Here is a 15,840-nt window from a genome sequence, read left to right as displayed (position 1 = left end):
TTGACCACGGGGCTATGCATATTATGCTTATTAAGGTCTGCAGACAAGTCGTTGTTATTATTAATTGACATCATTTCCACGTTTAGGGTCAAAATCTCCGCGACGCTGATGATGAAGTCTCCTCCCCTGTCCTCTCTCTCTCTACTATGACGACGCAGGGAGGATCGAGCGAGTGAAGCCCGCCACAGCACGCACCCTGGAAGAGGCAGAAGAGCAGGCCCCCGCCGAGTCGGACAAACGTGGCAAGGGTCTCATGCAGTCCCTGGTCAAAGACTACGACAAGGTGAAGCTTCGCGACAAGAAGGAAGACCCCTTGGTGAGTCTAGATTTGAAGCTTTCGTGACTGCAAGGATTCATATTCTTGGGTTTTTTCGGTAAAGTCACGTAGGTAAAATTTTTTTAAATAAAATTAATAAAAGTAAAATAAAATAAAAATCACGACGTTTTCGGAGGCAACACAAGCTACCGTCTTCAGGTGGAACCGTCACAGCACGCTTGCTGTATCAAGTAAATGACTTTACCGAAAAAAACCAAGAATATGAACCCTTGGTGAGTGTACACAACAACAACACAACAACATCAGCAGCCGCCACCATTCGCCAAGATTCATAATGATGTGTTCGTTCTCTGGTGTCCTTTCTTAGGAAGCCACTTGGAGCTATGCACTTTTAAATCTATATTGACAACTCATTTCTTTGGAACTGCTTGTTGTTGTGTTTAGTTTGTTGTCCTTCCCCCGCACCTCCGTTCAGCCCGGTTGGCTACGAACGGTGTGTCTGACTGGAGAGCGCTTTACGTCTCATCTCATCTCAAACATTTTCAAAGGGCGCCCCCAGAAGCAGCTGTCCCCGTGGGCACAAGGTCACTCGGCACCTGGCCTGCACACAGGCATGAGTCTGCCGGAAGGGGGTGATGATTAATTGCTTGTTGCGTGCCATCCCCAATTGATCAATTTGCGGGTAATTTTTTTATTTGGCAAATTTGTAACCCGATGCCCATGATGTTACGGGATCTCTTAAAGTTCACCGTGAAGCGGACAGTGCGTGTTCCATGTTTATTACACCCTCAGTAATAACCAGGGCAGCCACCGGTTTTTCGAACCACGATCCTCTAACAAACGTTGAACGTGCTCCCGCTGGGCCACGTCACCGCCCCACGTGATGGTGACATGATGTCACCCCAACATTTGTGTCACACTCGGTGTACTTTCAGGCGACGTGAAGTATCCCAAGAGCTCGCTGGCAGGTCACGTGACACACGGACGCATCAAAATCCTCACGCAAACTTTGGTTTTACGGGTGGCCAAATTGAGTCTGCGGAAACGCATGTCGCTGGGGTGAAAAAAAAATCGACATTTCCTGATCTCAGCGGTGCCGATGAGTAACAGAGGTGTAACGAAGTGTCGTTTCACGATACGAAAGAATCGGTGATGACACATTCACATACGTTGTGAGTACTGGATGCTTATAGCCCTGCAAGTAGGCAACGGTAGTCGCCACGTTATTAAAAACGAACCGATTCTTCGATCAACTTGTCACCATGAACCGAGAGAGGGGAGTGAAACCATGACACCCATCTCTTGCACGTTCAAAGTTTGGAGGCGGGGAGGGGGGGGGTTCTCCGGAACGATGGTGGCACCGCATGAATTTTGAACACCTCTAAAACGCAACAAACACGCGTCTCACACCGAGCGCATCGGGGCCCCTCCGTCATCTGTGTGGCCGGTGTGCGCGCAACTCCCAACACTCACAAGCCGCGCCACCCACCTACTGGCCGGAATCAATATTGACCGCCCGTGTATATTCACACGTTGTTCGAAACCTCTAGCAAATAAGAGGGGTGGCGAACATTGTTCTTGAATGATAAACCAAACAATTGCTATACTCTTAAGGTTCTTTCGGTAAAGTCACGTGGGTGAAAAATAAAATAAAAATAAATAAAAGTAAATTAAATCACGACGTTTCGATTGCAACACAAGCAATCATCAGGTGTGACAACCACAGCAAGACAATTTTTACTGAAGTGGGAGAGATGCTGGCAATCGAAACGTCGTGATTTAATTTACTTTTATTAATTATTATTTTTTATAAAATGTTTCACCTACGTGACTTTCCCGAAAGAACCAAACAGTATGGATCCTTGCAGTCACGAAAACTTCAAATCTAGAACAAACAATTGCTGTGTCCTTTCTGGCCTTAACTATTTGAGGTGTTAATGTGTTCAAACGCCAAATAGACACCAATTACAAGGCACAGCACTTGCGGTAAAACGTGTTAACAAATGCGGTTTTACAATGTACGCAGTTGCCTTGAAACTGATTGGCCTGTACCAGAGGCAGCCTTTTTCATGGCACTATCTCACCAGTGCTATAGACTAAAGGATGCCAAAAAGACGAGCAGTACAAGGACAATGCGAACACCAAAGCATGATAAGCTCGGCTTAAGCGGTTATAGCTATGAGACACTTTCGCCAGTATTATTCCAATACTGAGAAATCATTTGGGAGGGTGGTGGTGGGGGGGGGGGCGGTCCATTTCTAAAGTTCCACGTTTCTAATGAGTCGGGGTGGGGGGGTGTAACGATTCTCCTCTCGTCATTTTCAATGCAAGAATCACCTGTGTGGTGACTGTATTGCCTCTAGTGGCTGCCAGGGTCACATGCACGCGAAGCAATTGCAACAACACACGCGAAGTTAAACGAAAGTTACTCTTTGGTTCTCATCGGTAAAGTCACGTAGATGAAAAATAAAAAGAATAATACAAAATAATATAATGAAAATAACGATTTTTTTCTCATTCTTATTTTTATTGTTTTTATCTACGTGACTTTACCGAAAGAACCAAAGAGTATGGATCCTTGCAGTCACGAAAACTTCAAATCTAGAATTCAACGAAAGTTGTTTGCGCACAACAACACGATTCAACGCACCTCCGATTAGCACGGTCGGTTACGTATGGTGCGAAAGAAGTTCCACATACGTACGTACATACAGAGGTGGCAGTGGTGGCTTGGGGAGGCCTTCATCCAGCAGTGGATTGACCATGGCTGCTGCTGCTGATGATGATATTTAATTCAGACAAGTGGCACGTAGTCTGCTTTGGGTGCTCAGCTCACAACTTGTAAGGTTGTGCATTTGAATCCCATCCAGGAGCCAGCGGAACCCACCAGGCCTGCGGGATCGGTTTAACGAGCACGTACCGTGAACTTAAAATTGAATGCATTGTTGCATGCCTAATTAATGCGCAAACTTCATGGACCCCTCTGCTTTTCCAGTGATGGACTCATGAAAGAGAAAGTGCTTAGACTGTGGACTGACGGTGTTTGTGGTTTGTTGTGTTCCAGTATGCTGGAATCCTTGCTGCGGATGAAGTTGCGTCAGAGGTACCGTAGACTTCTCAGCATTGCTCAGTGAATGACATTTTCTGTACCTGAAGGAACAGGTGACCTTTGAGATTGAGGTCGTAGTGAAAAGGTTTGTCGGACACGGCTGCGTTAGAAGAAGCCAAGCAGGAGAACATTGAGATGCCTGGGATGCAGGATGGGCCTGGATATGGAAGTTTGGAATAATGGGTTCTTGAACCCATCTTTACGGATCTTTGAATATCAAACGCCTTGGTGTGTTCTGGATACTCCAGTTTCCTTCCATATGCAAGACGCTTCTTAGGATGAAATAATCCAAACAACCCAATGCAGGATTTTTCCGAAAAAAAATCTCAATAGCACTTTTCTGTCTGAGACTTACTTTCAGGAGGGCCTTGCAACGGAATGTTTGGCCCTTTTTTTAAAGGATTAGTTTCCCCCTAGAAGAATCGGAATTGGATTCTTTATTTAGACTGAAGGAGGAATCCGATGAGCTATGAAGCTCTTTTTCGCAGATGTCCAGTATGGGCATGGGGTCAGCACAATCGGCAGGACCCAGAGAGAACCTGCACATAGGTGAAGACAGCAGCCACAAACCCATGAGGGCTTGTTTAGAACCCACTTGCTGTACTCCCATCTCCTGGTTGTCAGAAACTTGGCAGTCTGATGATGATGCCTGAGTGACCCACCTACCGCCAAAGCAATGAGTTGCGCACATGCGCCACCATGCCAAGAAATTCTAAACAATTTTTTTTATTTAGAAAACTATTATTTAATTTTACTAGTTAAGCCCCACTGAGCTATATAGCTGTCTTTTAGAAGCGACCTGACCAAAAAGTATAGCTCAACGAAACGGCTCATCACGTGGAAATGTACAGCAGCCAATCACTCTAAACACACGTTTTTAAATGAGGATGGAAAAACCGGAGGACCCGGAGAAAAATCCACGGCGACCACGGGGAGAGAGACACGCAAACTCCAAACACGCAAACTCCAATTAGACAGCAGGCATCGTCATGGTCGGGGTCGAACCCACGACCTCCTGTATACCAGGCGAGGTAGTTAACAGCTTGCCACCGTGGTTTGCCAGCAGCTTGGCAGTCACACGCACGTGATGATTCCTGAGTGATCCACCTACCCCCTACCGCCAAAGCGATGAGTTGCCACACGCGCGCCACCACGCCATGAAATTTCCAAATTAGTCGAGAATGAGACGGTCAAAAGCAGTGGCGCGATGTCGGCCAAGGAACACAAAACGCCCGAGCAGAGCGCCCACGGAGACGGAACGATGAAATCGGCTCGCGCTCAGGTGTTTACGTAGATTGTTACATCGTGAGATGGGTGAGAGATGGCGGTGGCCTTGCGTGGGATTGACACCGGGCGTTTGTGCTGCCAGGTGGTGGAGGTGACGCGGGTGACTCGGAGGAAAAGCGCCAAGGCCATGCGATGGGAGGCCGGGATCTACACGAACCACGCCGAGGATGAAGATTGATGGCGCAGCCTTAAGCGCGATGGGGTCTTTGCGTTGGACCCAAACTGGATGGCGCTGTGTGTGCGTGCGTGTGTGTGCGTAATCGTTTTTTGTCAGTTTGGGCCTCACATTAAGGCTGCGGCTGAATATTTTTCCCCTAAATGTTTCATGACCAAGTACAAGCGAGCCGGAGCCATTCGACATCCAAACGGGACCCTAACTGGGCCGCAGTGAGCTTAGAGGCCTCGCCTCCCTCCCAATATCTCCTACCGCACTCCACCATCGTATCTCCAACCGCATTTGTTTTGTGCATCAGAGGAGTTGAGCTGCAAATGACTCCAATCTTCTTCTTCTTTCGTACAGCCGATGTAGATGCAGAACGACAACTACAATTTCGCATTCAGGTTGTCAGGAGCAGCGGGAGTGGTGTATTGCGATGATGTCTCCTTCCAATTATCTGCGATTGTCCGATAATTTTTCACTGTGGGCAAGCGGAGTAAGATAGCAAATCACCCCGCAGATAATAAGGATCCGTTACATTGGTCTCGCCACATTGCCACGGATAAAAGAGTTTTCCTGCACAATCCTTCATTCTCCCTCTTGTCTTCTAGGACCCAATTAGCAACCAACGTGGGCTGTGCTGGGCAGATCTGTTAGGTGATGTTCTGGGCAATGGCGTGGGTCAGGAAGTGGGCCAAATATGACGTTGTTTTCAGCGCGTTTCGTGCGAGCGAAAGTTATGCTGGTCCACGTTCGCTCAAAACTTTTTATTTTTATTCATTATAATTTATATAACCGGTTGGATGGCGCTATTACAGAGTGCTCGGCTCACAGTCAGGCGGTATTAGGTTCAAATTTTAGAGTAGATCAAACGCGTACCACATTACAATAAGTCAGGAGTGGTCGCCCTTTGAAAATAGTTTTCCTCACCATGGGAAATGCGGAATTTCCACTTCTGCCTTTGGGCTGTCAACAGATACGAGCACTGCACCGCACGGATTACGTTTTTTTTTACATTGTTGATAGTTTTCATTGTATTTGAGTGGCACCTGCGACTGGCACCGTCACGCACTCCTCATCTGGTGACCGTAACACGATGGCTGGTGCCGGGTCGGCCCCACGAAAGGGATTGGCAGCACCATTTTTTTTTTTTCAGAGTGTGGCAATGGCGCACGTGTGTAGCACGCTTAGCGATGACTCTGGTCCACTGTTTGGAAGTCATGGAACTATGGGAATGTGTAAGGACCGAGAACAGGTGAGGCGTAGGCGGCTCCGAACTGGCCAGCAAAAACAAATACATTCAACGACCTGTCTGCCGTGAGTGCACTCGGCACGCAAGCAAGTACGTTTAGAACGCTCTGCGAGGTTGCGCGAGGCTTGACGACCACTGAGGTTTCGCATCGACATTTCGCGTTGACATTTTCAGAGTTGCAAACGATGCATATTCATAGTAACGATGGATGAATATCGTTTCGGTTGCATTTTTGTTGTCAGAAACTAAAGGAGCCGCGTCAGATCGACCGCTGCTTCGGAGACTCGGGGATAGGAATGGGGCCTTTGCTAGGAAGGGGACCGCCTGAGGAAGGGGACTCGCTTCGGGGGAGGGGTTTGCCGCGCTATACTTTGTTTTTTATTTTATCCGGGTGATGGCTCTTCTTTAGACTTCTGAACAAAACCTTAGAAACCAAAAAAACTCCTGGAGAGACCAGACTCGATGACCACTGAGCACATTGCAGCGAGCGACACCTGCAGAAAATGGCAGCGTTCATGTTTATTGCAGGGCGCGCCGTTCTGTGTGGAGCGTGCCACTCGTGTGAAGGTGGAGATATTTCGGTAGTCTTAGGTTTTTTCGGTAAAGTCACGTAGGTAAAAATAAATAATAAAAATAAATAATGAAGATAATAATATAAATAAAATAATTTTTTATAATAAAAAACATTTAATTTTAAAAATAAAATGATTATTTCATTCTTATTATTATTTATATTATTGTTATTATTTACTTGTATTATTTATTTTTACCTACGTGACTTTACCGAAAAAACCTAAGAGTATGAATCCTTGCAGTCACGAAAGCTTCAAATCTAGACATATTTCGGTAGCCCCTTGCGTAGGGAAATGTAATGGAAGGGGAGCATCGTCGCCAGAGGAGGTGTTTGTATCTGACACGTGCCCCATTAGCGACGGGATGTTTAAACAGCACAAATACTTTGCCACAAGCAAAAAAAAAACTTTATGTACAGAAAATTACTTTTTGGGTGGCCGGTAAACGACGCGCAACATTGGGACAAAGTTGGCATGTGAGCGGGACCCAACGTTGGCCCAACGTTCGTTGTTTACCGGCTAACCGTGTTTGAACACTACACGCTACAGTTGTCTAACGGCAAGTTCGTTTGACATAGTTTTAACCCGTGGACAGCTCGCACAGTTTGTCTGCTTGCGTTTTATTTGGAGAGAAAAAATAAAACGTGTCCCAGTACACTACCAGTGTTCTTTTGTTGTTAAAGTTTAAATGTGCTTTCATACGTAGACTAGCTCGGTGTGTCTTGTAGACTCCTTAATATTTGAGGTCGGTTTAACTCATCTGCTAAAGTAGAGATTATGACAAGTGGCGCTTGTGTCTGGTCTTGGGCGAGACAAAAAAAAATATTGAATACACGTGGTGGTGAAACACCAAAGCCCCATGGCTGGTCACCACAGACTCGCACATCATCCGGAAACACTGCACATTTTGCTACGGTGTACTGGCAGATGGTAGAACTCCTCTTGTCCACGATACTGTGGGAAACGAACGACGCAGATCCCATTATCCGCGTGGTTATCTGCGAATTTACTCTCGTTTATTTGCGAGGGGGTTGTGGAGAATCATGGATAATAGGTTCGGCGGATAATAGTTTTTGCAAACGCCCCTATGGCTCTTGCGAGTAATAATAGTCGCGGTGGCGAGATGTTAACTACCTCGCCTGGTATGCAGGAGCTCGTGGGTTTGAACACGACCCTGGCGCCTGTATATTTGGAGTCTGCGTGTTTACCCGTAGTCGCGTGGATTTTCCTCCGGGTCCTCTGGTTTTTCCCTCCACATTTAGAACCAACATGCGTTTCGACTATTTGGCTGCTATAAATTTCCACGTGATAAGACACTTCGTTGAGCTATCATTTGTGGCCAAGTCCGATTTAAAAAAAAAAGCTATGTAGCTCAGTGGACCCTTACCCGGTCAAATAAAAACAAATTGGTTTAAGTTTATATAGTCGCGGATAAAAGGAGTTGCACTCCATGTAGCACAGTTTCGTTCTGTGTAAGCGTCGCTTTCTGATCAAAATGTAGTACGAACCCCAGCGCGCATCAGCAGAAACCACAGTGGGGAATTCGCAATGAGTTTTTGACGACGCGTGTATCAAACACGGGTTGCGTAGTTTTATCTTTTGCAGTGGAACACATGGTCACGAACGCGTTGACAAAATGTGGTTTTCACATTCTCACGTTTGTCTTCACAAATATTTAATTGTCAAACAAATCTGTATTTTATCTGTTATTGCTGACTGCACCTTCGGTAAAAACCTTGCCAAAGTGAAACTTAAGAAAAAAAATAGTATTTAAAGAGCAACTCCATCCAGTTATTTAATTGGCAATAAGTCCTCCGAACCAGCAAATGTACTTTTGAAACTGCAGAGGGCAGTAGTGCGTAGGGCTGAGCGGTTGTCCTATTCTTTGGTTCTTTCGGTAAAGTCTATCTACGTGACTTTACCGAAAGAACCAAAGAATATGAATTCCTGCAGTGACGAAAGTTTCAGTCAAAAGCTGAGCGGTTTTTGCCGTGCAGCTGTCGCCCCCCCCCCCCCCCCCCCATGTGTTTATCGGGTCGTGCCGCGTGTTGCTCTGCGCGGTGTCCCGCGACGTTTCGCGCCACGTTCCCTCCAAAGCGGCTCCCGGGGGAGTGGGGAACGCGCCGGTCGGGACGCTCCGCGCACAGCGGCGTGGAGACGACCCCGTGCTCGCGAGATGACATCGGGGAGCGACGCAGAGAGAGCTGCAGCAGCGGGCACCGTCTTACGACGTTTAAGAGGTGTGACACAAAAAACCGTGGCTTTCGCTGAGAATAAACGGAACATTGTTGGGCCTTCTAAAATGTTAGTTTAATTTCACCTATATCCTACCTTAAATGTCCCCCCCTCCCCCCTGTAAGTTTTAAATGAATTGCCTGTAACTGTAAATATTTCTGTCATGTTTGTTGTGAGCACGCAGTGGAGATTCGGACGGCGAAGGGGGGGGGGGGAGATTGGCGTCTTGCACGATGGCCTGCATCTGAATTGCTCGGAAGTTGCGGATGGTTTAACGCTACCTAATGCATCGTCGTAGCATCCCATGCCCTCAGAGACCCCTCCTGATGCTTCCCCTGGTCGAAATAAGTTACGTAAATAACAGTTATGCAGTAAATGCATTTTTTTAAAATGAAATAAAAATGAATTAAAAACACAACATTTGCGTTGCAGACTTCGCTGGGTTTTTTGTAGATATACACACAACGTAGTGGGTTTACAGAGGCCAGTGAAGTGTTAAATATTCCGCCACGTTCCACGCGGTGTGGGAAGGGCATCATCCAGCAGGACATGGAATGCTATCACCAGCCATGTCACGGACGTTCCTCCGTGGAGGTGAACAAACGTTGCTTTCACGTCTCCAGAACCAGTGTTCCCCACGATGTCGATAACGGCCCTGCAAGAGGACACCAGGCTTCTACTTTGCGAGTTCGTTCCGTCTCCCTGTGCCACCCCTCTAGTACCGTGGCTCTTCATCGCAAGGCCCAGCGGGCCACTGGCGGCCCTGGTGGCCGTTAGTGTGGCCCCTGACTTGCGCCCCGACACTACACAAAGAGTGAAAACACCACCACCACCATCATCATCGTCGTGCTGCTGTCAACACCAGTGCCGAATTATCCTAGTAGCAACAGTAGCTACTACAACATATGTAGCTACTACATATGTAGTTGTAGCTACGGGCCCCGCACTTTCAAGGGCCCCGCTCTAAATGCTTTTAAGCTATCAATTCAGGTTCAGTGATTCTGCACTTGCTCTATTACTATAGTACTATATCGCCTTCAACTTTTATGGACGACCGGGTGTTTAAGGTTAGCGATTTGTCGTATTATATGGCCGTATAGCAAATGAAAAAAAAACAATTACTTTACTATGCAAGTTAAAAGTTTGTGTTTGAATATTTGTGGGTTTTTTTTATATTTAGGGCCCCTTTTCAACATTTGCTACAGGTCCCGCGCTAGCTTCATCCGGCACTGGTCAACCCCCGGTGGTTTCAAATGTGTGGCGGCCCTCACACTGACGATGTCTTATTCTTAGTTTTTTTCGGTAAAGTCACGTAGGTAAAAAATTAAAATTAATTAAAGTAAAATAAAATAAAAATCACGACGTTTCGGAGGCAACACAAGCTTCCGTCTTCAGGTGGAACCGTCACAGCACGATAGCTGTATCAAGTGAGAGACATTCCAAGAACACAGTGTTTGTATATATACTGATTGAGGGTGGGAGGAGCCAAGGTAGGCCCTGAATATTATTGTTGTGAGGTTCGGTGCGGCTGAAGCACGCTGTTAGGAATGAGCCTTTGTTGTGTAAACTTGGTGCAGACGATGTCTTGTCGGCGAAAGTGGCCCTCACTCTTGACGGTTAAGAAACACCGCTGTAGGACTGCCGTCCACTCCCTATGGGGACGGAAGTGCCAACGTTAAGGCCGCAGGGAGGCCGAGGAAGTGAAAAACAAACGTACTCTATGCACATTGCTTTTGTGCAGTTATTTGTAACTTCCATAATATGCGGAAGCTGTCGGCGCCGTGAAAACGCCTTTTGTCAGTGGCCCGAGTCTTCTACTTTCGTGCGATTATCCACACCGCCCCCCCCACCTCCATAGTTAATTGTAGAATCGCCTACAATTATGTGCACAATTTCTGTTGCGGATATGGGGAGTCGTGTGGGAATTGCATCCTGTTGTCTGCAAAGTTGTGTTCCTTATAGAAGTAAAATTGTGGATTAATTCTAGATTTGAAGCTTTCGTGACTGCAAGGATTCATATTCTTAGATTTTTTTTCGGTAAAGTCACGTAGGTAAAACATTAAAATTAATAAAAGTAAAATACAAATTTATTTTACTTTTATTAATTTTGGATTACCCCGTGATAATGTTGTCCATGGTCATCGGCTTCACGGATCGTAGAAGTCGTGTACTCCGATACTTGAGAGCCATTAATGAAAGACGAACAAACCCGGAATCTCATCAGCGCCGACTCGACCACCTCTAACACCTCTAATAGTTTAAACTCTGATGGGATTCATAGGCCGGCTGATGAACGTGATGTGCCACTCGCACAAAATGATTTCACAAATTATTGGCTGTAATTCCACTTCGTGTTGCACAGACTGACATCAAGGCAGACATCTGTTGTAAATTGACATGTAATGACATCATAATTCGCACGATTAAGGACATTGTGTGCTGGTGCAATGACTCACATTTTCTACATTTCACACATTTCTTAAAGGCATTGCATGTAAACTGGTCCTGCACGGAGTGTCATTGTAGAACACGATGTATGTTTTTGTAACGCGTATTTTTTTGCGCTGAATTTCGTGTGCCAGTATGGGACAGGCAATTGCATTTTGGTTTTTCAATTTTATTAATTTTTTGGCATTTTAAATTAATATTGCATCGGCTCTTGAACATGTTGCTTTTAAACTAAATTTGTACCGATTGTCTTGGCCGTGCTGACACTTTATTTTTTTAGAACTATGAGAAACCATTCATCATAATGACAAAAAAATATTTTTCTCTCCTAGCCTCTGTCCTGTATGTATCCATTACAAGACATTTAAGCATATGTACACATGTGCTAATCTTGAACGACTTAAACTTACTTAACATTATCTTAGATGGCGCTTAATTACGTAAATTAACATCGGAAAGGGCTGAACATTTATTACAAATTATTTTATATTACCAGGTAAAGCCCACTGAGCGATATAGCTATTTTTCAGAAGCGACCTGGCCACGGGTGATAGCTCAACGAAGTGGCTTATCACGTGGCAATTTATAGCAGTCAAATACTCAAGTCTAAACGCATTTTGATTTAAATGTGGAGGGGAAAGCCGGAGGACCTAGAAAAAAAAAATCAACGCGACCACCGGGAGAGAGACACGCAAACTCCAAATACACAGCAGGCGTCAGGGTCGGGATCGGACCCACGACCTCCTGCATGCCAGGCGAGGGAGTTCACATCTCGGGTGGGTGTTTGGAGGGAGGTGTGATCAATGGAAGCGACGAGGGAATGGTCAGAGACGGATTTTATTTGTGTGTTTTTTTTCTCGGTGATCGCAACCTGGGACGTGTGGTCAGGCCACGATAGAACCCGGGCCCCAGGTGGACGGCCCGCGGATGATGGAGTTTGTACACGGCGAGAGAGATAGATGAAGATCGATGGAGGAGAGAAGGGCTGTCCACAACACGTCGTGAAGGGGTCCGTGGTGGTACTATGTGTAACTGGGCTGTTATGCGTCTTCTCTTGGGGTTGGTTAATCCGAGCCTGATGAGTTGGTGCAATAGGTGGTGGGGGTGTGTGAGTGAGGTCTGGAACGAGGCGAGCTCAAGGGAGGCGTCGTTTGTGGGCATTTGGACAGCAGAGGGCAGTGCAAGCGAAGGCCGTTGTCGAGTGATGCGCTAATAGCTCACGGATGTACGTCTTCCCACGTTTACGTCGTTTCGCAACTACGTCGTCGCTTCACGAACAACGGCCTACGTCGCTGGCAGCCGGCTGTCCTTTCTCTAAATGCTTTCCATAAAAACGGCCTTACACGTGCACTTAATAATAATTTTAAAATACTTCGGTTTATATCAATCGTAACTATTTACCTATATTCTGTTTTCTTTTACCAGGTAAGGCCCATTGACATATATGTAGCTTGCTTTCAGAAGCGACCTGGCCACAAATGATAGCTCAATGAACTGGCTTATCATCATCATCATCGTGGGAATTTATAGCAGCCAAATACTCTAAACGAGTGTCGATTCTAAATGTGAAGGGAATACCCCCGGAGGACCCTGAGAAAAATTCATACGACCATGGCGAGAGAGACACGCAAACTCCGAATATACAGCAGCAGGCGTCATGGTCGGGATTGAACGCGCAACCTCCTGCATACCAGGCGAGGTAGTTAACATCTCACCACCGCGTCGCCTAAATCGTAATGCAGGTAAATGCAACATTTATTTAACCAGGCAACAGCAGTTCGTGGAGACACACAGGCCCTTTCCTAACAGAGACCGTGGAATAAATTATTTCAAAATAAAAAAATATATGAGTAAGTATAAAATGGACTGAAAATGTGGCAAAACGCGGATGACTGTACGTAATTGACAACACAAGCACCAAACGAAACAACGTTTAACCTCAAAGTAGCACACGTTTACGCGTGAAGGTTTTAATTACTCAACAACACAGTTCAAGAAACAAAAGTACACTTCCTTGTAAGATAATGCGCAACACATGAAGTTAATTGTAGGACAGGCAGCGTTGCCATAAATAGGATTTCTCGTCACCACGAAGAGGCTGAGCGAACACAAATCCAGCAGCTGCAATCACGTTTTGCAGCCTTTCTCAATCCACTGCTGGATGAAGACCTCCCTCCGACCATTTCACGTATTGGGGGGTTGTTTTTTGTTGACCGTCATTCCACCATCCCAGTCAGTGCGGGGTTGCTGTGAACCCTCTCGCCAAGCGCCTTGTCCTGTGGATAGGGGCTGGGTGGGTGGGTTGAGACGATCTCCAGCTCGATTATATCAACGAACACTTGGGAGAGGAGCGTTCAATATCGGAAGCAGACTCTCAACAAAATGTTAAAACTACCAACGGGACGTGACTTTTTTAATTTTATATTTTTGTCTGCCACGCGCTTCTGCCCCTTGGCCGTGTCGCCCTCTCCTCTCGTTGCCTGCGAACGCTCCCAACTCGTTCTGAACATCCCCTACCAGCACCCTTCACGTGCCCATGACAATGGGCGGTGGGGTTTTAGGACGAAGCCTCCCGTAGGCTCGATCCTCCAGGGCTGGTGCGAGACGCGGAGCGCAACACGCCGCCGGGCCGATTGCTCAGCAGACCAAAAGGACTCTCTGTGCCGTGTCTCTTCGGATAAGTTCATGCTCGTGGCGCGCATGACGTCCGATGCTCGTGCGTGCATCGATTGATTAATGTGATGCTTGAGGCCACGGTGGGGGGGGGGGGGTGTTTCCACCGCCGCTCATTTCCAATGCTATCAAAAGTGACAGGTTGCGCGGGAAGGAAATCATAATAATGATAATAATTACCGCGGCAAAGGGAAAGGGCTACGTGACACTTGAGCGAACGAGGCTTCACAGCAGAGAGGAGTCGCGTGTTCGAGCGTGTCAAGGCGAACATTTTTGCCCGGCTGGGCTGGGGGGTACAGAATCGCGCTCTCTCCCCGTTTCTAAGCCGGGGCCCACAGCGTGCCCGCCGCGCCTTGAAGTTGACGAGTCATTCGCCCCGTTCGCCGGCACCGCCCGTCACGTGGATTTGGGAGGTGCAGGGTTGTCGGTCCGCCTCTTGAATTGGCTTCCACTGGTGCGCGTTTTAGATCACCCACTCCCTCCCCCCACTGAGAGGTCGAGCTCGGACTTAAAGAAGCACAACACCGTGTCAAACCCACACGGTTTACCCCGTATTCTTGTACAGGGGAAATTCACTCTTTGTTTCTTTCGGTAAAGTGACGTATAAAGAGAAAATAATGCATTCAATACTAGCATACGACGTTTCGATTGCAACACAAGCAATCATCATCAGGTATAAATGAAATAGAAACATAAATCTAGTATACTTAGAAATTTAATGTAATACAACAGAGAGTCGGATAACATAACAGTCAACACCCTACCTGGTTGATTACGTTCTTCCTGAGAATGCTAAATTTGAGAGAGAGAGATGAAACACAGAACCAGAGACATATAGACAAACATATAAGCAGACAGATATCACAGAGATACATAGAGAGAGGCACGTACATAGGCACACAGAGAAACCACGCCTCTGTGTCGAGGCCTGGTTGATTACGTTCAGTTTGCATGACCGTACGGCCTACAGCCGTTTCAATACAGACAACAAACATGTGATTAGTCTATTTTTGTGCGTCTCTCCCTCGTGATGGGACTTTGTAAGATGAACGTTGAGGCTTGCAAGGGGCAGGGGGTGACCAACGAGGTCTAAATTGGTTTGTGATAAGGTGTTGACAGGTATGTAGTGGTGTAGTGTAGAGTGTAGTGTATAGTAGTGTATATAGTAGTGTATAGTGTAGTGTAGAGTGTAGTGTAGAGTGTAGTGTATAGTATTGTATAGTGTAGTGTATAGTAGTGTATAGTGTAGTGTATAGTAGTGTATAGTGTAGTGTATAGTAGTGTATAGTGTAGCATATAGTGTATAGTGTAGTGTATAGTGTAGTGTATAGTGTAGTGTATAGTAGTGTATAGTGTAGTGTAGAGTGTAGTGTATAGTAGTGTATAGTGTAGTGTAGAGTGTAGTATATAGTGTAGTGTATATTAGTGTATAGTGTAGTGTATATTAGTGTATAGTGTAGTGTATATTAGTGCATAGTGTAGTGTATAGTGTAGTGTATAGTAGTGTAGAGTGTAGTGTAGAGTGTAGTGTATAGTAGTGTATAGTGTAGTGTAGAGTGTAGTGTATAGTGTAGTGTATAGTAGTGTATAGTGTAGTGTAGAGTGTAGTGTATAGTGTAGTGTATAGTAGTGTATAGTGTAGTGTAGTGTATAGTGTAGTGTAGAGTGTAGTGTAGAGTGTAGTGTAGAGTGTAGTGTAGAGTGTAGTGTATAGTATGGTATAGTGTAGTGTAGAGTGTAGTGTAGAGTGTAGTGTAGAGTGTAGTGTATAGTGTAGTGTATAGTGTAGTGCATAGTGTAGTGTAGAGTGTAGTGTATAGTGTAGTGTAT

At 46.1% G+C, this 15,840-nt stretch overlaps 1 protein-coding gene across 3 annotated transcripts in view; it reads left to right on the top strand.

Annotated features, from left to right (window-relative positions):
- LOC144733318 (uncharacterized) overlaps positions 1–9,307 on the top strand; it is a 201,448-nt gene extending 192,141 nt beyond the window's left edge. For all 3 annotated transcript variants that reach the window (XM_078615154.1, XM_078615156.1, XM_078615155.1), the window contains 3 exons: positions 159–316; positions 3,342–3,380; positions 4,756–9,307. In XM_078615154.1, the coding sequence (XP_078471280.1) occupies positions 159–316; positions 3,342–3,380; positions 4,756–4,851 (293 nt within the window). In that variant the 3' untranslated portion in view covers positions 4,852–9,307. The remainder of the gene's footprint in view (positions 1–158; positions 317–3,341; positions 3,381–4,755) is intronic.
- The last annotated feature ends 6,533 nt before the right edge of the window (positions 9,308–15,840 follow it).

The sequence above is a fragment of the Lampetra planeri genome, chromosome 46 (assembly GCF_965212315.1).
Source record: "Lampetra planeri chromosome 46, kcLamPlan1.2.h2, whole genome shotgun sequence".
NCBI lineage: Eukaryota > Metazoa > Chordata > Hyperoartia > Petromyzontiformes > Petromyzontidae > Lampetra > Lampetra planeri.
The sequence above is the reverse complement of the archived record's forward strand: the minus strand, read 5'-3'. Positions and strand labels throughout refer to the sequence as shown.